The 24880-nt window shown below is 39.4% G+C and overlaps 1 protein-coding gene across 9 annotated transcripts in view; it reads right to left on the reverse strand.

Moving 5' to 3' along the window:
- Positions 1–24880, reverse strand: part of wnk1b (WNK lysine deficient protein kinase 1b) — a 136650-nt gene that overhangs the window by 5545 nt on the left and 106225 nt on the right. For 3 of the 9 annotated variants that reach the window (XM_062995224.1, XM_062995161.1, XM_062995208.1), the window contains 20 exons: positions 22695–22790; positions 22433–22468; positions 22036–22179; positions 18713–18967; positions 17419–17492; positions 17173–17326; positions 16314–16430; positions 15825–15932; positions 15526–15580; positions 14763–14900; positions 13568–14583; positions 11629–11709; positions 11067–11144; positions 8961–8997; positions 8754–8824; positions 8112–8599; positions 6897–7099; positions 6472–6672; positions 5086–5178; positions 3032–3073 (listed from right to left, as the gene is read on the reverse strand). In XM_062995224.1, coding sequence (XP_062851294.1) covers positions 3032–3073; positions 5086–5178; positions 6472–6672; positions 6897–7099; positions 8112–8599; positions 8754–8824; positions 8961–8997; positions 11067–11144; positions 11629–11709; positions 13568–14583; positions 14763–14900; positions 15526–15580; positions 15825–15932; positions 16314–16430; positions 17173–17326; positions 17419–17492; positions 18713–18967; positions 22036–22179; positions 22433–22468; positions 22695–22790 — 3487 coding nt within the window. The remainder of the gene's footprint in view (positions 1–3031; positions 3074–5085; positions 5179–6471; positions 6673–6896; positions 7100–8111; positions 8600–8753; positions 8825–8960; positions 8998–11066; positions 11145–11628; positions 11710–13567; positions 14584–14762; positions 14901–15525; positions 15581–15824; positions 15933–16313; positions 16431–17172; positions 17327–17418; positions 17493–18712; positions 18968–22035; positions 22180–22432; positions 22469–22694; positions 22791–24880) is intronic. The other 6 variants (XM_062995169.1, XM_062995214.1, XM_062995177.1 and 3 more) reach the window with 5 other exon arrangements.

Genomic DNA, 24880 nt, shown 5'->3' on the forward strand with positions numbered 1-24880 from the left:
CTCGTAGCTCTGTGTACAGAAAAGGAATTATCAAGTTAACACACGGATCAGGTTCAGTAATCATGAACAGATCTCATATTTATTTTTTCTATAGACATGTCTGAGGATAACATACATGCAAGCTGCTTTTTGTTAATTATGTACAGTTCAGGTCAACAGCTAACATACACTTGTAAAGGACAAGTATGAGAGTTTTCATATTTCAATGATTTTTCTACTGTTTTTTTTCTGTCAGTGAATAAATGGACAACACCTTACAAGTGTCTGTAAACCTTTGACTTTAACCTTGGGTACATCTCCATGTGCATGACAAGAGAACAAACACCATTTCTACTGAGGGCAAATAATGCCATCTACTGCAAAACCAAAGCCTTTGATTAAGCAGCACAAGTACTGAAGAGGAAATCTGGGGGATCCACCCACCAAACAGACAGCCTGTTTACTATGCACAGAGCTGCAAATTCAATTAAGCTGTAGATGTGTTTGGTTTAAACTAGGATTAAATCAGAATTGTATTGCATCTTGACTAGGCAAAATCAGCACCTATTGAATAAAGAGATTCATCTGAAAAAGCTGTAACCAGTTTGCAATGACCTGAATTTCTGTGTTATGTATAAAATGTGATCATCTACAAACACATTCTGCCAGAACTAATAATGTACAAACATCTGTATGTATGTCTTATTGAACACATTTTCAATTAACTGATCATATTTAACCATTTATAGCCCAAGATTGAAAAGCTTGCAAAAACATACTTTAATTCTTAATTAATCTTCTTAATTAAATATTGGTGTTGGTGTTTAATTATTTCTAAAGTGGCTACTATTCGAATCTGCACAACATGAAAGATGAATCTTAGACCATTCTGGAATTTCTTGCATGAACATAACCCCATGTAACCCTAAATCCTATGTAAGCCCTAACATAATGGCTTTAAAAAGTCATACCCTAAATTAATTGTAATGGTATGGCATAGCCTGACCAGTTAAGGGCTTTTGATTCCTTCAGATTACTAGTCCAGTTATCACTACCCCTGGTTTGCTTAAAGTCCTAAACTTGGACACACCCTCCACCAAGCTTTACAGATCAGATTTATTGGTCTGCTGTGCCTCCATTCGTTCGGTGCATTTCCAAGAGGTTTAACTACATTTGTCTTATTGTCTCATGTATCCACATTGTCTCATCTATCCACAGGACTTCCAAAAAAGTTTGCTGAGTTTTTTTTCTCCGCATTTTAAATACTGTCCCAACTTTTTCTGATTTGGATTTGAAGAAATGCTTTAAAATTTTAGCTCCATGCCACACCAATTTTTTGTTTTGATTTAGACTTAGTTTTTACATAAAAGAATATTACTTTTTATAGGACAGAACCTGAATTTGCATACACTGCCATATTAAACTATGATTGGGTACTTAATGTGTTTGCTAAAGATGTAATAAAGTTTGTAGGGTTTTGATTGTTTGTAGTGTTTAAAATTAGGCAAAATGTGGATGATGATTAAACCCCACTAACGGATAATTAATGCAGACATTCAGGTTACTTCATAGGGTTAAAACGAGTATCCATCTTAGTTTGTAAGTAGTGAAGATGGAAGTGCATCAACATCTATTAGGCTACATTCATTGCATGTACTTGGTGACCATTATTATCTTGTGTTATTAGGTAACTTTGCAGATAAATCTTTTTTTTCGTTATAATGTCCATATTTTATATATGATGTTTATGTGGAATAAAAAGCTAGAATTTTTTCTGTGGTATTTCCTCAGAGGTGTTTAATATTTTATACTGAGTAGTACTTCTACCTTGTGGTGTTGAGGTCTGGGGAGTCACAGGGAGATGGAAGGGTGAGGGAGTAAATGGCTTTAAATTGGCTTTAGTGTAATATGATGACGGTCAGTCTGGTCTATTTGAAGCGTATTAGCTGACCTACTTTGGTAGACAGTGCTAGGAATTGAGATGCCTCATCTTGCAGTGAATGGTGTGTTTAGAGTGTATTGCGGTGAGAGAAGTAGCACAAGCAGACAAACACACATAAAAAATGCAGATATATCTAATGGCCTAGTCCAAAGTAATATACTGACATTAACTTGTAGAATTATTGACGCTTTATTGTACATTTGCAAATGAACTTGGCATGCACATGGACGCCATCATCAAAACAGTGGGTGTGTTTACATGCACAATACAATCAGAGAAGTCAAATTTTGGCAATAAATTGATTAGCAGTCATGTTTACCTAAAAGCTCATAATAAAGTGAAGCTTGCTTGACTGTGGACAGTGTAATCCATGTTTCAGCAGAATGGCAAGAGACCATATTGATATTATAAATTCATAACAAATAGAACTGTTTATGAGCGCCTAGATGTCACCAGACATTGTCACTATATAATAATCATTAACCACTAATAAGTGGCCATGCCACATATTTAAATAACAGTATAGATATTTAGCTTGATTGTTTTATAAAGGTCCAGATTGTTGTATGTATATTTCTGTGGCAAAAAAAGTGGCAAAAAGCTAAACTAGCTGGTTAGCTGACTTTTAACTATTTTAATAACCTAGTACTCTATTCTAGGTTATTTCTTTTTATATACTATTTTTTTGCTATTTAAAGCACGTTTCTCTTTAAGTTCTTAAATGGTTCCCTGCATAGTTCTGCATGGCAGCACTACAATGTCGGCACAGAAGGGAAACCACTGGTGATGTCACTGTTCAAAATGGATTAATCCAATAAGTCAGCAGAAATCCAATTGTCTTCGGATCAGATTAGTAATAATCAGCAGATCTTGACTATTTGAATAATTAGATTACCACATGTAAACACACTCAGTACAATGCTTAAACCAGAATGAAAGCTTAGCAGTGCTGGTGCCTCATGGTTCAGCAGGCAAGCGTTCTCACAGATACACAAACACATCAAGAGGACAAGAAGAACAGGAAACAGGAGCCAGAAAAGAGGAGTAAAGAAAAGGAGGAGGCGGAGGAGGAAAAGGAGAATGGTACATAAAAATGAGAGAGATAATTACTACAAAGTTGGTTGCAGGGGCACACTTTTTTCACCATCTTCCCTGAAGCATGAAGAGAAGCATGGATTGGTATAAGTCTGTGGTAAAGTCAGTCCACTTCAAACACAATGCAGTACAGGGGGAGCATCTGCCACCCAAAAACTTAAATCTGTTGCTGTTGTAGCCCCACAGATACACAAAAATTATCCATGTTTGGAGTCGGTCAACAACCTTTACCTTTTTCCAATAAAATGTCATGCAGTAAATTAGTCTAATACACACTGTCAGTATTCCAAATCATTCTGATGGTGTTGGATAGGGTATAGGTCAGTCTTCTATACTATACTAAATCCTCTACACTAATTACACAGAAATGCCGTTCTCCAAACTGCTGGCACGAAGCTGAAGAGACATGATTGTAATTCTAGAATTTATACATACTGAAATTAGAGGGCTAATTATAGAAGACTTGAGTCTTTAGATTAAATACACCTCAGCAGAAAAAGTCATCTTACTCAGTGAGTTTGTATGGTCAGCTGCTTTACTGTGAAGCTGTTGTAGGTCGTTGACCATTCCACTCCACAATAATAGCACCAACAATTGTGTGGCAACTCTTCAATGGCACTAAACAAACTATTCATTGATATTGTAAGAGCAATTTAATGTTTGCTCAAGTTTATTGCACTGCTGTATGCTTGATTCTATACATCGTATAGATGGATATGAAAAAAATATATGGTTATAGTTGCCAGAAAGGATGTCTACATAGTTTTGGCCATATAGTATATACAGGAAAGTAGAGATAGTGTAGCAATAATTGGGCTTGGGTTTTGTTTTTCACTGTTTTTCACTTTGAATGCTACTGTACATAATAATATATCAAATCCTAAAATAGAGTAAGAGGAATGAAGAGTTGACCATTAAACTAAAAGCATGACATATTATTTAATGGACTTTCTATACACATATCCACTTTAAATATACACACGTTTCTTTTATCACTGTGTTCTTATAAATATAAACAGTTTATTTATGAGCATAAACAACGATATGTTAAATGTAGTACATTTGTAAGATAAGAAACAATTAATAGAGGAAATGAGGAATGAAGGTATAAGGACACTTGGGTCAATATCTTATACCATGGCCACATGGTATTTTAAAATTGAGGTTTTGTAAGTTTGCTTTATCATGAATTAACGATATACAATTGGTAAAGCTAGAATTTTAGAGTATCATCCATAATTTGCTTTGACATTATGGCTAGCCATCAACAGCAGAAGCTTTCATCCAAAGCGACTTTGGACAAACGTGACTGAAAACAATGCAAGCAACTGAGGGTTAACAGCCCTGCTCAGGCGCCCAACAGTGACAGTCTGGCTGTGGTAGGGCTTGATCAATGTCCCAATACCTTAACTAGTAAAGTACCACTGCCCATCAATGGCTCTTGACGTTGTTCTGTTTTTTTTACACCAGATTACAAATAATATCTGCTTAATCAGCACAAGTCCAGCACAAGGGCATGTTTCTTTAGTGTAATTGTGTTACAGAAATTAATTAATAAGAAATTAATACACATACTAGCCATTTATACACAAGGCTTTCCATGGCCATGGTATAAAAATGAATATTACATTGGTATATGGTATAAATATTCCTAAATAAATCAGAGTTGGTTTTAATTCTATTTATGAATGTATGAAAATGAATCAAGTAATTGAAGCAGAAATGTCTTGAATGCAGATTTAAATGAGTGTTTAAATGAGGTAGCCTGTAATGATCGAGTAAGTAAAAAAGGATTTAGTTTTTTTTTTTTTTTGGTGGGAGGGGGAAGCCATTTTGGAGGGTTAATGGAATAAAAAAATGTAGGCCATGGACCATGAATCGGTGAGGAAGCAATTCCGTTTCTGTTTGAATGTATTATCAAATATTAGCCTTAAACAATGCTGTTATACCGAGTTGTGAATTTGTGAATCTGGGTTATTTGGATACAGAGCCATCCAGAAAAGCTCCCCAAAATAAGCGATCCCGTCACGTGATAGTGTAAAAAAATACATAAGAAAAGCGGTACACACAAAGAGCCAAGCACGGCGTACTCAGAAAACGGGTCCTTCTGCCGCCTGGTTTGAAGCTCACTCTCTCCGACCCACAGCTGAACTTTACACAGCCTGTGGCACAAAAAGAGGGAAGAGAGAAAAAGAAAGAAAGAAAGAAAGGAGACATACACAGATACAGAGTAGGTATGGAAACAGAGGTCAGTAAGCCATGAGCTCCAGAGAGAGAAAGACAGGAAAGAAAGACAGACGCTTACAGGAGGAGTGATGGCTTAAGGGTGGGTGAGCATACAGCTGCACAGTGAAGGAGGCAAGCATCAGCACCCTAATTCTATCCTTACAGTAGATCTACACTGCAGCTGCATTCACATCAAAGCATGCTTTGTTTCAATCTTTAAATTAGTATTTAGTTACATTGTTTTTACTACCAATGAAATAGTTACGTTAGTTGGCAAAAATGTCCACAATTTGTGAAAATGTTTCTTTTAATTACAACAAAGTGTTTGTTAGAATCGGGCAGCTACAAGAAGCCAATGAAGAGCACTGTGAGCTGCCTTATATGGCAATAACATTTGTAGCAATAACAGCTTAAACTCTTTTGGACAGGCTTTTAATAGGCTTTTTGGAGTGTGTCTGTGGCAGTGAAAACAACACTTGTGAGGTAAGACAATTATGTTCAATAAGTAGACCTGGCTCCTGTTCAGAAACAGACAAAGGACCTTTCTCATGCTGTTGCCACAAAGTTAGAAGCATATAGAATAAACGCCCCTGGAGCAGTGAGGGTTAAGGGCATTGCTTAAGAACCCAACAGTGGCTGCTTAGAGCCAGGATTCGAACCCACAACCTTTTTATTAATAGCCAAAAGCCTACCCTTTATTTTATTTACCTGTAAGCACTACATTTAGCTAAAAGCCTTGGACTGGAATAATTAAGAGAGGTGTTTATATATGTGTGGTCATAATGCACATTTACAGTTTAAACACATTAAAAGTAGGGTACAAGTAAGCGAAACAACATTTCTTATTTCTTAAGACAATCTTCTTTCTAATTCTGATCACTTGACTGAATGTGGACAAATCCACCAGCTCTGAAATGTTGTTATAACCTTCCCCACCAAGTCTGTTATAGCTAATATTAATGCTGTCAGTATTGGTATGAGATGTTGAACAGAGCTCATGGCCAGGTGTCATATTTGGCTGTGTTTTGTTCATCATTATCGTTATAGAGGGTCCAACAAATCAGTACAGGAAACCTTACAGCCAAGTTTAGGTCTGTCCAAGAACAGATCGTACCAGCCAGTATTTTATGGACAATGTGTTTTTAAAAAAAGGAGAAATAATGGTGTATTAGTTGCAAATGATTAATTTTGGTCTGAAAGGCATATAAGAGTTAAGTCAGTGATTTTACCTTGAGTGGACACACAGAGGCTGGGGGCGGACAGCGTGGCATCACTGGTGTAAGTAGAATACAGGTCTACGCTGGAGGGTGAAGCCTTAAAAGACTGGAACAGAGGTTTTCCCCCTGTGTCTGCCACCCCCTCAGTGGCAGGACAGGTCTGCTGAGTTGGGTACACTGAAGGAGCACTCTGTGCTGATAAAGTGCTGCTGCCTATTTCACACACACACACACACACACACACACACACACACACACACACACACACACACACACACACACACACAAACACAAACACAAACACAAACACACACACAAACACACACAAACACACACACAAACAAACAAACAAACAAAGCCATGAACCAGACAAGAAAAGAAAAATGTACAGAATGTGCAGCAGTTAACTACTGTTATCTAGTAAAATGGATACAGACCTGGCTGAACAGGGCTTCTGCTGCCCTGTGAGTTTGCACGTCCGGATTTGCCGCTTTTGCTTTTGGTGGGCCGGCGCCTACGACCTGCCAGGGTTATTGCAGGTGGGTTTACCATGGCAGGTGGGTCTTTGCCCTTTTGGGCGTAGAGGGCATCGATCTCCTCTTTTTGTCGTGCGTACAAGGCCTGGCTCTCTATCATGTGCCTGACAGAGCAATAACAAACATAATAAGGTAATGAGCAGACTATACAAAACACTATTGTTTGTACTAGGAACTATTAAGGTGGTGCTTGTTTGTCACTTGTCTAGTCACTTCCAATAACCCCTCAGTATTGGGTTCCCACACAGAGTCGTATCATGTACAGAGAGCCATGCTAAGCTATAAACTGCACAGAATATAGCTTGTGATGCCACATCTCGACAGTCTATATTTGGAATTAAAATGCAGTGATTATTTGGTAATCTACAGAATATTGCTACTGTTTGTCTAATGGAGCAACACTAATACAGTGAGGTCAAACATTTCTATATGCATGTATGGAATATGTTTCTTTCCAGTTTAAAATTACTCATTTGGGTTCTATCATTTGGTAAAAATTCACTTAATTTGGTGGGGTCGAAAGCTCTAAAACATCATTTAACGTGACGTGGCCCATCTGCTTCTACGTTACTGACTATGACTGACTATATCTGCTGTTTTTACTGTGCTAATTTAAATACAGCTAGTTTCACTGCACCTGTTAGACTGAGCTCAATGTATTTTAGTATGAATGCTTTAAATATTGAAGAACTGGTTCTAGGAGACGCTTAAAGCTGTTTTTCAAAAGCCTTAGTTCTAAATATGATCTGTACAAAGTACGATAAGTACAAAGTATGTGGAGCAGTAGTCTCTGCAAAAGTTAAGAAGAACACCCAGCCTGTCAAATTTGTATTTAGGACCATTTGTATAGATGGCCAAATGTAATTCATACACTACAAATAACCTCGCCAAAAACAAATCAGAAGCTGCTGGAATACAGATGCCATCATAATGGAATTATTTATGAAGTATGTTGTGTGTATTGGTAATACATATTGGTCACAGACCCTGATGTCCACTTAAAACAGCAAAAGAAACAAACTGGAAATGAAACCCTTTCAGAACTGTGGAAATGGCCTATGTGGCTTTTCTTCTCAGTTCTAACTGGCATTAGTTTGCAGTAAAAAACCGACTCACTTTTCACGAAGTTTACTGATTTCACGTTTGAAGTCCTCATCCTCAAACTCAGAGTCGTTGTCACTGCTGATGTAGGAGTTAAATGAGTTGTTAATGCTGGCCAGGCTCTTGGCCTCGGGACTGAGTGCCGGACCATTGCCCGTGGCTTGATGGCTTTGAGGCTGTGGAGATTCTGGAGCAGGATTCAGTGGCTCATCAACAGCCCGACTCACTGAGAAACGGCCAACTCTGGTGTCACTGCTGGCGGTAACCTGGAATCGGCCGATCTTCGTGGGCTGGCTGGGTGGAGAACAGGGGAGGCCATCAACAACGTCTCGCTGAGGCTGGCGGTGCAGAGGGGAGGTTCGGTGAAGCGTGTTATCTGGACTGGAGAGACTAGATGAGGAAGAGGAGGTGGATGAAGAGGTGGATGAGGAGGTGCTGGAGGATGATGAGTCACTGGTGGTGGTAGGAGGCTGTAGAGAGGAGTCGTCGGCTGCCAACGAGACCTGGAGTAAGAGAACAGGAGTAAACACATTCAAACAGTGTAAAACAAGGCATGGTACTTCATTACAAAGCAGAGGAAAAAGGTACAAGTGAATGTTAAAATCAAGTTGCATAAGGCAGGATAAACAGAAGGACTGTAATGATTATAACTGATACCTGGAATCGGCCTAGCTTGTAGCCTTCAGCTGTAGGTGTGGTCACTGGATCTCCTTCCAAAGAAAATGGAACTGAAAAGGTGAGTAATAAATAAGTTATATGAAAAAAAGCTAAAAAATAAAATAAATTATGTATCTGACATTTTCAGTGCTTTTAAATGATTTGTCTTTTCAATAAAAACTATAATTTAATTATTTGAGCACACACCTGGCTGCCCTCCAGCAGGCATCCCAGTATGAGGTGACTATAGAAGGAAGAGATGAAGAGGGAGAGTTATATCACATTACATACAGTCACATCACTGGTAATAGCCAACACTGTCCACTTACTTGACACTATACAACCTTCTTTGGTTCTGTGCGATAAATCAGAGCATATGATTTGCTGATCAGTGTTTTAGGGCATTATGTAATTGTCTACTAATTTGTGCTAATCATTATGTAAAAAACATAATGGTTGGTAGCAATTTATTACATTTTTAATTATTAATTATAGATTAAGTTGAATGATAAAAACAGATTGGATGCATTAATCCTTGATTATTCATATCTGGGGCAGTTGTGGATACTAAAATATTAGACCAGGGGTGCACGACTTCTTTTTACCAAGGGCCGAACACCTACACTAGAGGGCCACAAATTTCATTTTTACAGACCTGTCCACATGAATTTGTAATACAGTTACATAAGATCAAGTATTTACAAGACATGTCTTGGTCAATGGGAGATATTGCAGCGTCTTTCTGACACTAACTGATTGATGTCTGGCTCCAGTGAGGTGGTCACAAGTTTTTTAGTGCGTTAATCTTTTGCTTTCTATCCTCACCTCAGAGATCGCTGAGTTTTGGGTGTTTTGTTTCGTAATGCCTTTACGAATTATATTCCATTGTCACTGCCATGCATTCTAAGCACACCAGACATGAGAAAACGCCATGGCCCGTTTCATAAAAAAATACTTGTATGTCCATTCAGGGTTAAATTTCCTATGATCGAGAACCACTTTTCTTTTTTTACTCATACTTGATTTGGACAAAGACATGGCACCGCTGAAGTAACTTGTATTTACCTAATTTAGGAGTCACTTTTCAGTCGCAATTTCATGGAATTACTCAGTCAATTTAAAGTGACAGCATCATTTATTTAAAAATGCATCAGCACTTCATTTACCAGGCCGTGTCTGGCCCGTGGGCCGTATGTTGTGCACCCCTGTATTAGACATTGATATTGGATATAACATATTCTTTGTTGGCATCCAGGCATTTACTCAGATTTGATCGACTTTGTATGTGATGGATTTGCACCCTAAATGAGAAAATACACTTTCTTCTTATCCTCTGATTTGTTTCATGCCATTAAACAGCACAGTATTGCGTGCGGAGAGCCACATGCTGCCATTTGTGATCAGCTGCCCCTGTGCAGGCACCTTGACCGGTCAGCAGAGATCCTAATTGCCCAACAACAATGAAACCCTGTTTTTGTCATTGTCCTTCCCCCTACAGACTTATAGCCAATTTGAGATAGCAGAGCTGAAATTCAAACTTGAGCGCTCAAAATCTCAGCACCCGTGCACCCTGTTATTATTGTTATTATTATTATAGCAATGTGCTAAACAAATAATTAAACGCATAATGCAGGCACATTTACATTTTTGGCATTTAGCAGACGCTTTTATCCAAAACGACTTACAGTACTGTGACCGTATATTGTCTAAGCAATTGAGGGATAAGGGCCTTGCTCAAGGGTCCAACAGTGTCAACCTGGCAGTGGTGGGGCTTGAACCAGCTACCTTTTGGTTACAAGTCCAGTACCTTAACCACTATTCTACAACTGCCCTACACAGGGACATACACAGAGTTGTCAAATGATATCTGTAGCTTGGCAATGTTTTCATTGCTTTATTTTCACTAACTGATCTATTCTGGCAAGGGTCAAGAACACACATGAGGGTCTACTTTATGCATGTTTTGGATGTAAACTGGAGTCCTTGGATTAAACCTTGCTTTGTCACCAGTTATTGCACACTTGGTTGCTTAAGGGATGTCAGTATTAGACTAGTACTGGTCAATGCTCAGAGCTCAAACACCCAATTTGGAAAAATAATGAAATCTGTGCATCAAACAATATACGGCTGTTTATTATTATTTTCAAAGAAATAGATGGTTGGTACATGACGGTATGCAGCCATTAAAATGTATCAGTGTATGCTTACATATATGTTAATATAAATTGTAAAGAGCATTAATTGTATGTAAAAATTCCATGAATTCACAAGCTACCTGTTTTAGTTATTAAAATGTTAAAACGGGTTGTATACCTGCTGTGGAACAGACACAGTCTCTGGACTCAGAGCACGTCTGAGCTGGGCATCCAGATCCTCCAAAGGCTGCTGGGACTGAGGAAAAACATTTTCTTAAAACAAGCACACAGTTCCATCAAACTGTTGAATTAAGTTTGAGATAAATCATTTTATCAGAAGGTTTATTTTCCTTCTGTCTTGTGGTTGAACACACTGATCTGATTTAATGATTTCAACTGGATTCATGTAAGAAAAACTTTCTTTAAAACAAACAAACAATCAAGGAAGAGCCTGCAATTGGTCTCCAAGGAAGAGAGTGATACTGGAAAAGAGCAGCCAAAGATAATAATCACACGCCGAGCTCCTACATAGTTTACAGAAATGTGATGCCACGGACAGATTTGCTTTTGATCAGATTAGTCGTCTCTCCTCCTGCCTCACTTGTTTTTCAGTAATGCAGTACGGAGATAAAGAAAAGTTGGGCCCAAGCTTTACCAGAGTGAGAAAGGTAGATGGTAAACAATACAAGAAAGCAGAGATAGACACAAGCACTCCAAAAGGAAAGGGTAGAAAAATGCACCTGAGTTAGACAAGGTCCCGGGAAGAGGGGCGCATGTTCTGTGGGTGGCGTGCCGGCCTGCTCGGAGCCGACAGGCAACACCTGATGAGACGGAGATGAAGAACAAAGCACAGCACTTAGTACAAAGTGCTAGTAGAAAAGCAACCACACGACCTACATGCCACATGCAGCTAGCTCACAACAGAATAAGATTATAACCTGTCGGAATAGTGTGGCCATACAACCGCTGCAGAATATTAATTATAGGTACTTGGGTTAAATTGCTATACTATGTCGACTGCTATATCATTATCGATTGATAGCACCACTGAGATTCAAACATATATGTGTATACAAGTACACACCACAATAATCCTTATTTTTTTTATATAGAAACATTTAATAAGAAACACCAATTATAACACAAAAATTTTTTGGAATTACATTTAAAATTGTTATATAATACTATTAAAGATGAATAGCAGTGTGGCTAGCTATGAAATGAACTGATTATCTTTCACTGTACTATACTTCACACCATTAAAACTAAGCTTGCACTTCCAGCAGGGTTTTAGCAGATTCGTGTTCCTTATTTGAATATTGTCTGTTTATACTAGATTAAGAAAGAGTCTACTGAAGGAAGTACAAAGCACCTCTGATGCTGCTGGACGGTTAGCTAAGTGTGGTAATTTTAAGTACTAGTTGAATTTTTTATCAGGATCCAGTCCTCTAATAATTTAAATATGTAATATGCTCAATATTATAATGTCACTATTTAGATAAAATTTTCTAAATATGTAATACGACCACAATTATGTTGTTACTATTCACATGAAATTTTCAAAATATGTAATACACTCAAAATTATGATGTCACTATTCAAATGAGATGTCAAAAAGTACGTAATACTCTCAACATTATATAATGTCACTATTTAGATGAAATATACAAAATTTATAATACACTCAAAATAATGATGTCAATTTTCAGATAAAATGTCTAAAATATGCAATATGCTCAAGATTATGATGTCACTATTAAGAATAAATATCTAATATATGTAATATGCTCACAACAATGATGTCACTATTTGGGTAAAATGTCAAAAATATGTAATATGCTCACAATTATGATATCATTTCAGATGAAATGTCTAAAATATGTAATATGCTCACAATTATGATGTCACTATTTGGGTAAAATGTCAAAAATATGTACTATGCTCACAGTTATGATATCACTTTTCAGATGAAATGTCTAAAATATGTAATATGCTCACAATTATGATGTCACTATTCATATGAAATGTCTAAAATATCTAATATGCTCACAATTATGTCCCTATTTAGATTAAATGTCCAACATTTGTAATACACTTAATATTATGTCACTATTCAGATGAAATGTCTAAAATATGTAATATGCTCAAGATTATGATGTCGCTATTTAGATTAAATATACAAAATATGTAATACGCTCAAAATTATGATGTCACTATTCAGATGAAATGTCCAAAATATGTAATATGTTCAAAATTATGATGTCGCTATTTAAATAAAATGTCCAAAATATGTAATAAACTCATAATTATGATGTCACTATTCAGATTAAATGTCTAAAATATGTAATATGCTCAAAATGATAACGTCACTATTTAAATAAAATGTCCAAAATATGTAATAATTATTTTGTCACTATTTAGATGAAATACTCAAAAAACTCAAGTCCTTGTTTTATGCTGGATTAAAGAGGAGATTGTATTACAAAAAGAACAATATGTTTTTGAGTGGTTGTTGCATTATGTCTGTTGTATAGAAGCCTTGGTCATGCTTTACAAATAATACATAGCAGAAAATACACATTCCATAAGCTGTTAGTACTTAAAAGGAATGAGGTTAGAAAAAGCAGAAATTAAATAAGTATTCACTTTAAGTTCTGGTTTGAAACAACAATCACTTACCGACAATCTGGACAGAGATGGTTTGGCAGATGTACTCTGGCCATAGTTGGTCGGGGTGGAGCAAGTGCCTGGGGTGGTCAAAGGGGAGCCCAGTGGCAAGCTAACAGGGGGGAGAGGGGTGTTTGAGGATGTTGCAGTTGGGGAAGATGTTCCAGGCACAACATGCTCTGTTGCACTTCCATCGGCTTGGGAAGAGGCTGGGCCAGCGCCGAGGTCCATAAACAGAGAGCGCAGCTTCTTATCCAGGGCATGAATGTCGTCAATGCCAATGGTTTTGCATGGTGCATCACCTTCACACTCAGAACAGTGAGAATGGCCCTGGTTGGGCAGTGTAGATGACTGTGGCTGGCTATGCACCGGCGTCGGCTGCACAACAGGGACGCTGCTAGTAACTGGCTGCAAACAGGGTACCTGGGGCACAGTGGCTGTGACTGGGGGCGAAAAACTGACATTGGGGGCCAGTTGAGGGGTTTGAACTGCTGTTGTTGGGGTTGCAACCAAAGCTATGGTACTAGGGATTGTGGGTTGTTCAGTGGTTGCACCAAGAAACAAATTCACATTTGTCATTGCAGAAACAGGAAGGCAGGGTGGTGCTATGGTACTAGGCACTGCTGTGCTGATGGCAGTGTGTGCTGGAACAGTAGGTAGAGGAAATGCAGAAGAGGCCGAGATAGGTGGTGCTGCCTTACTGGAGACAACAGCCTGATTGACAGGCAGGGGAATTTGAGAAGGTATGGAGACCACTACAGGGGCAACTGAGGTAGGAGGTGAGGAGGAGGATGGAACTGATAAAGTAGGAGTAGCTGGCTCTGAACACTGGGGTGGAGGAGAGAGGACAGAGGTGGAGGAGGGAGGCAGGGAACTAGCAGCAGTTAACAGTGGTGAGAAAGAGGAGTGGAGATTAGGTGGGGCTGTACTCGGTCCAGGATCGTACTGGCCCTGGCGCATTTCAGCAAAGGCCTGCTGCAGTGTGAGAGTAGAGGCTGATTGAGACAGTCCCATAGCAGGCAATCCCACTGTTTAAAAAAATAAAAATGATTTTTGTAGATTAAAAACTATGAAAATCTTTTATCTTGTTGTTTAACCAACCTACTTTAAAATCACATGCACAGTATAACAGTTCTTTTCATGGCAACAAATTTTAAATCCAATTAAACATGACAAGCAACCACAAAAATACATTATTTCATCTTACTTGTTGTCTCGAACAAAGGAGTTGAGGGCTGGGCCGCACTAAAAGCCTGTTCCTTCAACCTGGACTCCGGCACAGGACTAACGATAAACCTGCGACCTGCTGAGTGCACAACCTGTGTAGTAGCGCTCAGACCAGCACCTGAAACACATTAAGAGACTGATAAGTACTTTTATTTTAAACCATTTTAAAACTGCTACATGTAACTTCGTATATTAAAATGAATGTAGAAGCAGCATTGTCAAAATGGTAAAATAAATCAACTAAATGGTGTTTGTGTGATGGTGTAAGTCACCCTTGGAAGCTTAATATTCATATGTGTCATATGTAACAAGTTAAACCCCCCTAATTGGGGGGTGCTGGTGTGGCGCAGCCTTTTATTACTTTAGCCTACTGCCACTGAGACCCGGATTCTAACCTCAGCGGTGCTATGGGCAAGCCGACCGTCCACACAGACACGACTGGCTATGTCTGAGGGGCAGATGGCTAAAACCCTGTGACAGATTGGCGCCCTGTCCTGGCCCATTCAGGAATAGTACTCCAGATTTCTAACATGTACTGTATATATGATTATATGATATACTTTCATATGGAGAAGTTTCTTAATATGAAATGTGGTGTTGGTTGGGTATCAGCACAACTGGTGCTATGCAACATTATTCCAATGAGTGACTTGCAGCAGCATATCTGATTCCCTACTTGTCCAAAAGTTACATACTTAAGCCTTAATGAAGCAGACTCTAGGAGAAAGTACTTGTTATTTTACCTGGCTGAAGGGGTGTATATGTAGTAGGCACCTGCTGCTCAGGGTTACTCACAGCCTGCAGTACAAAAGAAGTATGGATTGGTTAAAGCAGCATTAACATCAAACAGTACATAATCAGCAACTCTCGTGAAGGCTGAGTCAGGAACTTAGTAGTGGGCCAACATGGCATGAGGTAAACAAACAGTCCCAAGCAGTCATTTCTGACTAATGCTTTCAACACCAAAGCTTAATCAAGAACAAAATATGTAAGCTGTGATACAATTGCAAAAGCAATAGCTCCAGATGTTGTGCTCCAGTACCTGGCTGCCTTCCCTCTCCAGACCTTTTTCATCAGCAGTTTCAATGACCTCCCGTACTTGCTCGATAAAGGATTCACGTTCACTTTCCAGAATAAACTCACTCTGAACCTGGTCAATAGATCAAACAGAACACACACATGTTCATACACAGAAATAAAACGACATTAAAATGCTTTAAGACAAAAACATATTTTTGTGTATTTATAATCTGTGATTTATACATTGCATTATACTGCATTCTAGATAAACAAAAAATGGATTACACATTATAGTTGAATCTTAGACATGCTATCAGGCTGGCTGGGTGTCTACAACTGAACATGCCAGAGGCATGAGGTAAGTGGCAGGTTGAAATAAGTGTCAAATGCACCAGTGTTGACATGCTAGTCTGCAGCTATCCTTGGTCAGGGCGGGGATGGTGCAAGCATTTTTTTTGCATTAGACTATATTTGAAGTTGATTCCAAGATAATAAAAATATGAAAACCTACCATGATCTGAGCAATTTCCTCTGGATTATCTCCATCCAGGTCAAACTTAAATGTCACCATTTTTCTGTTGTGTGTTTCCAGCTGGCACTCGGCAACCCTATCACCTATATTGGAGATCTGAAAGACACACACACACACACACAACACAATTTATTAAAAAAACAAGCCTCCTGTCTATTGTGTTTATATCCTGTTTACTTGTGGTATCAATATGAGGCTGCATTACTAAAATACACCAGAATGAGGAAAACAAAAACACACTCAACAACAGAGAAATAAAAGAACTTTTGTAACTGATGTTTTGCCGCAAGCATAATTGTGCCAGTTATGAGTAAAAACTCTTTATCTGATGAGCCACCACTGCATTATATAACACTTAAACTATCTCTCATTTCTCAGCAGAGCCAACAACCTGGCTGAGCCGGGCCAGTCCAGGTCTCCTTGGCCATGTTAGAGAGAAGAAAGATCGGATGAGGTCTCTTCCCACTTCCGCTGCGTTATGCATTCTCTAGGACTGGTCCGACAGCTGCTCAAGAGGGCAAGGGAGTCACATGGAGCTTAGTGTGGCTCTCCAGATGTGAAAGGGATCTGTGTGGGAACCCAACACTGGCTGTCGTTTGGTAATTGGCTGTACATTGGGTACGTATCGGAGGGGGTGTGTGGTGATCTGGCTCTTCTTGGTCAGATTTGGATGCATAATCAATTTTATAAAGTAATTTGTACTTCATTAAAACTGCAAATAATTTTTTGCTAAGAATTAACACCACAGGATTGCATTTTAGCCCTGACTAATTAATCCCCATCACCTTTAAAAAACAGAATACAATACACTGAAAACTGAATGGTGTAAAGTACATACATTAAGCACATTCAGTTTGGCCTTGGCGATCTTGTCATGGCGTGAGCGGCTGCGTACAGATCTGCGCTGGTGACGTTTGGATGGACGGCCCTCGTGCCTGCCGCCTGTCGCTCCCTCATTTCCATCACTCATGCCAGATGCAACATCAGAGTGGCTGATGAGAAGAAAAAAATCTCACCATAAAATGCTTTTCTTATTCTACAATACAAGTACAATTAGGTGTGAAAGATATGACAGGGATCTCACCTTTCCAGTGCAATGGCTGCTGCTGGAGTCAGAAGTTGTGACATTTCCACTGTCTGAGAACCGGTCAGAGATGTCTGAAATGGCATGTGACAAAACTTAAGAACAAAGACCTTAATATAAAATAAATTTAGTGGTCAAAATAGTGTCCGGTCTAGAATAAACCTCCCAAACAGTTTTCAATTACAGTAAGTACAGACATTGCCCAATACTACTACTACTACTACTAACAAATAACTACTTTGCCATACTGCAAAACCAGGTGTATTACATTTTCCTAACTATAGCTAAGTTTCTTAGCATCAGTATACTCTAACTGCATCGTCATATTAGCAACCAACAGCGAAACACAGCCACTGTTATTCACTTTTACCTCCTGCTCACAGATTCCTTCTAATGCTTAAGCAACTAAACAGTTTCCGCCTTATAAAAGATTAGATTTACATTTTTTGTTTGTTTACCTCCTTTATCTCTCAATCTAGTCATAATCCAATTTCTGTCTGTAAATCTGCTGCCGCTAGCACAACGCCTGGTCTGATCTAAGAAAGCTTGATCACCACCCTTCTCCAACATATGTTTAATTTGTGGCAGCTTCTTATCACCTGCCAGTGTCTGGTTCCCATACAGAATCATAGTCATATACAGAAAGCCATGCTAGGCTCCATGTGACTACCTAACTCACACTTGAACAAGTGCCTGGCCCAGTACTGGCAATCGCATATTGCAGAAGAAAGAGACCCCCATTTGACCTTCCCTCCCTTAAACACGGCCAGTTGTGTTTGCGTGGACGCCCGGCCAGGTCGGTGGCTCTGCTGAGATTCTAACTGACAAATAGTGGTGTGCGAGTGTGTTAGACCTCTGTGCCACAGGAGTGCCTACATTTATATGTTTACCGCAACTAATGACTTTTCCACACTTGCAAGACCCCAGTTTACTCCTAACTGGCATGTTATCTAGTCATTTTTGACAATGTGAGCTTATATCCATTGTTGTTTACATCACCTGGCTGCATCCCACACAGTATCCAATATGCTTTATAGCATGTAATTAAACCATTGATATTGCATTTCTTGAGCTGGCTTTCAGAAGACATTGATTAGCTCATAAAAGTCTGGTCACACCCACCAATGCACCAGACTTTTAATGTTAAAGCTAAAGTCTGTGCCTATGAGGCTACAACAAAGTTTATTTTACCTCATCACAAGAAGGCAAAATGGTCTAAACAACCCCTTTGCAACTCAATAAAATGTTCAGGTCATTTTAGGACTATTTAAGGTTTGATCCATCCCAAAAATACCTGGGTTGGGAAGTCAGATGCTAACCCAGACTGCTCAGTAGGAGTGGGCACAGTAGCCACACAGATTGTCAGAACAGTGGTCACAAGAGGCAGAGAAGGGAGCATCACTTGGGGCTGTGATGATGCAGCGGGCGGCGCTGAGGGATGCGCAGATGGCACGGTTCCTGTTGCTGTTGGGGAGGTGAGCACTGATGGAGCTACCACAAGAAGTGACTGCTGTCCCTGGGCCATGGATCCCAGTCCAGACACAGATAACTGAGGGAGATAGGAGAGTGGCAATGGGGTCAAGCTGGCAGCTGGCTGGATGCAGTGCAAATGGGGAAACATATTGGTCTGGACAGGCTGGGTCAGCAGGGACAATGAAGACTGCAAGGCCAGATTCAGCAAGGGCAGATTAACATCCCATTACAACAAGATGGGCAAAACACCGGAGGACAAAAATACATGCCCATGCTGTGATAAAGACCTCAACTCAACTCCAGTATGCATAAAAAAAACAAGCATGCCACTCAAAGTGCCAAGCTAGTCTTATAAATCCACACACTAATACAAATAAGGGGCAGGACCACACAAACATTGCATATTAACACTGAAGCTTTCAATGCAATACATTTGTGGCTGGATCATTGCAAAGTGAATGGGGAAAAAGACATATGGATTATCTTCTGCCAGGGCAGTGGAAGCCTTATAGTTAAGGTACAAGACTAGCGTGACAAGACTTCTCAAATGTAAAACGTCTTAAATTTGCTGCTCTGTAACCGCACCAGAGCCATCTGAGCCTGGCAGAAGACGGCACTCCACACGTTGCGTCAAGGACTGAAGAGGCGTACTCAGCGCATTAACACACTACTAACAATCATGCCAATCACACAGAAGCATGCCACAAGAAGCTTAAGATCAGACAAGGGTAAATACAGTTCGATCAGAGTGTAAGGGACATGTATGTCCTGGAAATCCCAGGATTTTAAAAGCTACTTGAACTTGAGCAGGACTGTCCACAGTCAGGCTTGAATAAAAAAGCCCCTGCTTCTGCTTTTTTGGATATGTAATGAACAACAAACTTCTTGTCTTGCATTGCTGCCTGAAAGACCATGGTGATGTAAACCTTGCTTAAATGTGGACAGTGTCAAATGTGTTCCACCAGTATCTAATGTATTGGTTGCTTTTGGATTACATCTGACCATATGGACAATTTTCCTCTCAGCATATGAACACAGTTTAAGTTTTATTGTAATCTTGGCATAAGACATACTCTTCCATGTCTTTAATGTGTGCAGTCATACTAGCTTTACAGCTAAATGTAAAGCACTTAAATCAATTTAACCTATTTGTTTAGACAATGAATATGTGTCCCAATCACGTAGTCCTAAACAAAGACACACATGTCCATTACAATTATTTGTAAACCTTTGACTTCAACTGTCCATAAAGTGTGGTGGATCAAGCAATGAAGAGAGCACTCAGAGATCTGGTCTTTCACTTATTTACTGGTCACTACAACATTACAACAGTCATTGACTGTTTTTTTTTTTTAATCAAATTAAAGAAATCTGTTTTTAACTGTTAGCTACATAAATATCTGTGCTACATAAGTCAATAATATATTTACATACATACATCATATAGGCAGTTGTCCCTAGCGGTTAAGGTACTGGACTAGTAAGCAGAAGGTTGCTGGTTCAAACCCCACTGCTGCCAGGTTGCCACTGCCTCAATTGCTTAGACTGTATACTGTTTGTCGCTTTGGATAAAAGCGTGTGCTAAATGAATTTAAATAATCATGGCACTTTTATTTCTCCTGAGAGCTTTATGTGTATATTGTCAAAGCAGCTTGTTTGTTAACATTCTTCTAGCATTTTGGATTTAGATTTTTTCTGCATCTGCTAATTAAGAGATGATTGGCATATAGTTGGAAAGCTTGGACCTTTATATCAACAGTGTTTTTGTGCCTCAGATTTAATTTTCCATGCTGCACAAGCAGTCGCCACCCATTTGCTGATGTTACGTAAAAGTAATGTTTGTGTAATAATAAAGAAAAACGAATGACTTATTCTGAATTATGTTTTGTCTCATATAATCAGACTAAACAATGAAAATAAATTCATCACAAAACTATCTGACTCAAAATTATTCCCAATCATTTCATATTTGTCTAATTACTCATATCAGTGCTACTCAAATTTGCACCTCAAGTCTAATGTAAATGTTTGGCCAATTTCCCATCATGCTCCAAAACTAGGCAAAGGAAGGGTTCTAAATCTGTAGGACCCAGACTTTTAATTCGGCCATTTAAAGACCTTTGGCCACTATTACTGTCTATGATGAAACCATTAAACCATTGTTTCTAGACATTTGGAATTGTCGCCTAACAAGCTTATTGTTACTGCACATAAAGACAGGGGTACTTAGTATTTTGTCTATAACTCTACATAAAGGGCTTAACATTTTTGCAAAATGTAGGCCAAGTGATGGTCTTTAAAAAGTTAAAGATGGGCCGCTCAGGTGGCGCAGCGGTAAAAAGACACACGCTGCAACCAGAGCTGGATTTCGAGGGTGCGTCGTTTCGAATCCAGCTCTGCCTTCTCCGGTCGAGGCTGGGCGGCTATATGAACAACGATTGGCATGTTGTTCAGGTGGGGGGGCGGGATTTGAGACCGGACGGGATACTCTCTCAGGACTGGGGCGGTTGCGCCCTCTGCTGGCTGGTCGGTGGCGCCTGCATGGAGATGGGAGGGGGTGCGATGGAGTGTGTGATCCTCCGTGCACGGTGCTCTGCCGAGCTGCACTCGTCAAGTGTGGGTGATAAGACGGTCGATTGGCTGTGCACGTGTCGGAGGGGGCGTGGAACGGCCTCGTCAGCCCTGACCAGGAGCAGGGACCGGCATTAGTGAGAGGATGATTGATGGGATGAAATTGGACGCGCTAAATTATATAAAAAAAGGAAGAAGATTATATAAGAAAGAAGATCCAAATGAAAATTGCCACATAGCAAATCCATAGCCAAAGTTATAGAATAGTCAAGCTAAAACTTTAAATACTAATGTAAAAAAAGAGATTTATTTGAGCAGAACTACATACAAACTGTAAAAAATCATGGCAACTTCATGTAGGATCCCAACACAAACATGGGAAACACTGCACCAAGATGTTTGTGCAACCTGTAAGGTGAACTACAAGAAATTCGTTCCACTTGCATGTCTGGGCCAGAAACAACATAATCCCATGTTCAGTCCTGATACATGTCAGGGATGACTATTATACTGTGAAGTTTGAAGTTTGTTGTGGAAATGACATGTATGAGAGATTTGTTATGCAAGTGTTACCTGAGTAGCTGGAGGCCCTGGCTGAACGTGTGTTTGGGCGTTGCTCTGTAGGCATGAGCTGGCAGGCTGTGAAGGGGGCTGCTGGGGTAAGGAGATGCTGGACTGCTGGGGGGCAGAACCCAGAGAAACCTGCTGTGGAACCACCTGTGGCACGAAGAGACATTTATAGAGTATGCAAAAGAGAATATACTAGGCGAACCCAGCCAAAGCAGTGGCACATATCGGAGAGCATTTAGCCAAGGAAAAGCAGCAGACACCACTCTCATCACAGGATACAAAACCTTTATAAAATGGGCAAGCTTCAGATTGTGGGCAATCAGAATAAACTAAAAAACTGGAGAAGGCAAAGCCAAGAGTTCAGAAAGAAGAGTGTTTGTAGGAATGATTGGTTCTCTACCTGCGAAGCGAGTACTGGGATGTAGTAACCTCCATACTATAAAATAAGACACAGATACAACACAGTGTAAGTGTGAGCCGTCTCTACACTCCACAGCTTTCACACGCAGGAGAGAAGTCAGATTGTACAGAATGAACAAAATAAAAAAAAGTGATTGAAAAGAAAAAAAACAGGATTCGATTTGCCTTTGCCCAACCGGTCCAAAGAGAAGCTGAAACAGAGACAAGAATGTCAGTGTGTAATGAGTAAAAAGAGATCGTACCTGTGCACTGACTGCGTCGGGCCAGGGTGAGGACTGAGTGCTGCAAGGGGCAAGAGGTGGAGCACTGCTGGACTGGGGAACGGGTACCGGGATCGGCTACATTTCATGGATAGATAGAGGGAAAAAGGAATAGAGAGGGGAAGCCAGAGCAAGAGATGGCAGTGGTGGAAACATACAAACAAAAGAAAAACAATTAAAATCAGAATGGCAGATATAATACAGCGCAGTAAAGGGAATGTCAGTGATTTTTTGAGAAAGCCGTTTTAGCCTTTTCCTAGCCTTGAAACCCAAGCTCCAATATCACATGCATTCATGCACTGAAGGTTAACTGACAGGCACATGGAATGCAGCCTGTGTGGACTGGTTAAATATCACCTTCCAACACCTTATTTTATTGCACTGAGATGCCCCCACTTCCGAAACACATATTGTTACCTCCCAACGTCACTGAGCTCAGTGAGAAAAATCACAGACTTTCCCTTTACCAGTCAACAGGTTAACAGACGTGCATACACAAAGTGAGTAAACTCAAATGAGCCTGCACTTTTCATGTATGCCTTGTATAATAATTAAAGCACAAATATCCAACACAGCACACGTTAGTCTAGGAGTGAGTAGGCTTCATGCATGTGAGACTAGTATTATTCAAAGCCTGTTAGCATTGACAAATTACACAGCAAAGCAGGTTGTGCTTGGTGCGTCTGTGGACTAAATGTTGGATACACAACATAAAGAATCTCTAATTCACAAAAATGTTCTTGTATGAATTCATCAACCCTTAGAAAGCTGTAGGCAAGCATACTTGTGTACAAGTTGTGCACAAGTATAGTTGCGCCAGGCAGTTCGACTTACCTTCGCCTCTGCCTCTATTAAAAAGCTATTCATAAAAAGCACACTACAGCAATCCACAATGACCAACAGAGGTGAAATAAAAATAAACGCAAGTACATAAAATGCACAAAGAATGGTCAAGAAAAAGAGAAGAGAGCACTTGGACCAGGGAATGGGATCGCAAGATGGTACTGTTGCCAGATTTCTAAGGGTTCATGGAGAAACTCTCAGTCAAAGTCACAGCAAACCCAGTAAAATGATACAAATCTTTTAATTTTTTAGTCTTTAAGTAACATAAAAGAGGGGGAAAATCTATTGTTTTAACCATTTCCAGCCAATTAGGATACAAGACTAGCTCTACAAAGCAGCAGTTAATAAATAAAATAATAAAATAAATAAAAACATACAAAACCAAAAAATACATGAAACTCAATAACTAGTTACATAAAAAGCGAATAAGGTGTCGTAAACCTGTTCAAACCCCCACTTTTGTTGTATGTTTTTGCATGTTTGGACATGCAAATCCTCAGTTTCTTCTGGAACCCTTTAGTTCAAGACAAACGTCTTAAATTTGAAGGCTTGAATTTGGGCTTGATTCGTTTATTAGTGTGATTGCCCATGGGCAAGCACACTATTGTTATTCGAAAGTCATATTATTATTATTCCACCCGTTTTTTGTCCGGCTTTCTTCGTCCGCAGTTTTCGAGATATCGACCTAATTAATTTTGGTTCTTGTTCAGGGTTATGTTGGTAGATGGTAGAATTTTGTTCTGATGGTGTTTATGTTTTGGCATGAATAGAGGATGTGTTTGATGGAAGTTCCTGAATCATAGAGGGGGCAAGTGGGGGTCTGGTCTTCTTTTAGCAGGTAAGTATGGGTCAATTTGGTGTGTCCTATGCGGCATCTCGTGTAGATATTTTGTTCCCATCGTTCAGCGTAATGTAAATAATGTGTTATGGTCACGTGACTGATGGATGGGGGTTGAATCAATGACACGCTTGTTCTAGTTCCAGTCATTTTTTGGCCTGTTTAAGCCTTTTGTTATTAAACAAAATTGAAACATTATCTAAATTATTAGAATTATTACTGCAAATAATAGAAAATACCTAGAAAACTATGCTGTCCACGCCAGGCATCTACACAGACATGATTGGCTATGTTTATACATCTTGCTGAGGGTCCATTTAACTTCAGATTTGCATGTGTTTGTTACAGATATACAGTGTACAGTATACTGACTATATATCTTCAAACACACATCATATACTTCTTCATATGAACATACAGACAAAATATTACTTACTCATACAGAACAGAAAAGAAACAAATAATAGAGACTTTACATTGGCTGTGG

This window comes from Trichomycterus rosablanca, chromosome 1 (assembly GCF_030014385.1).
Source record: "Trichomycterus rosablanca isolate fTriRos1 chromosome 1, fTriRos1.hap1, whole genome shotgun sequence".
Taxonomy (NCBI): domain Eukaryota; kingdom Metazoa; phylum Chordata; class Actinopteri; order Siluriformes; family Trichomycteridae; genus Trichomycterus; species Trichomycterus rosablanca.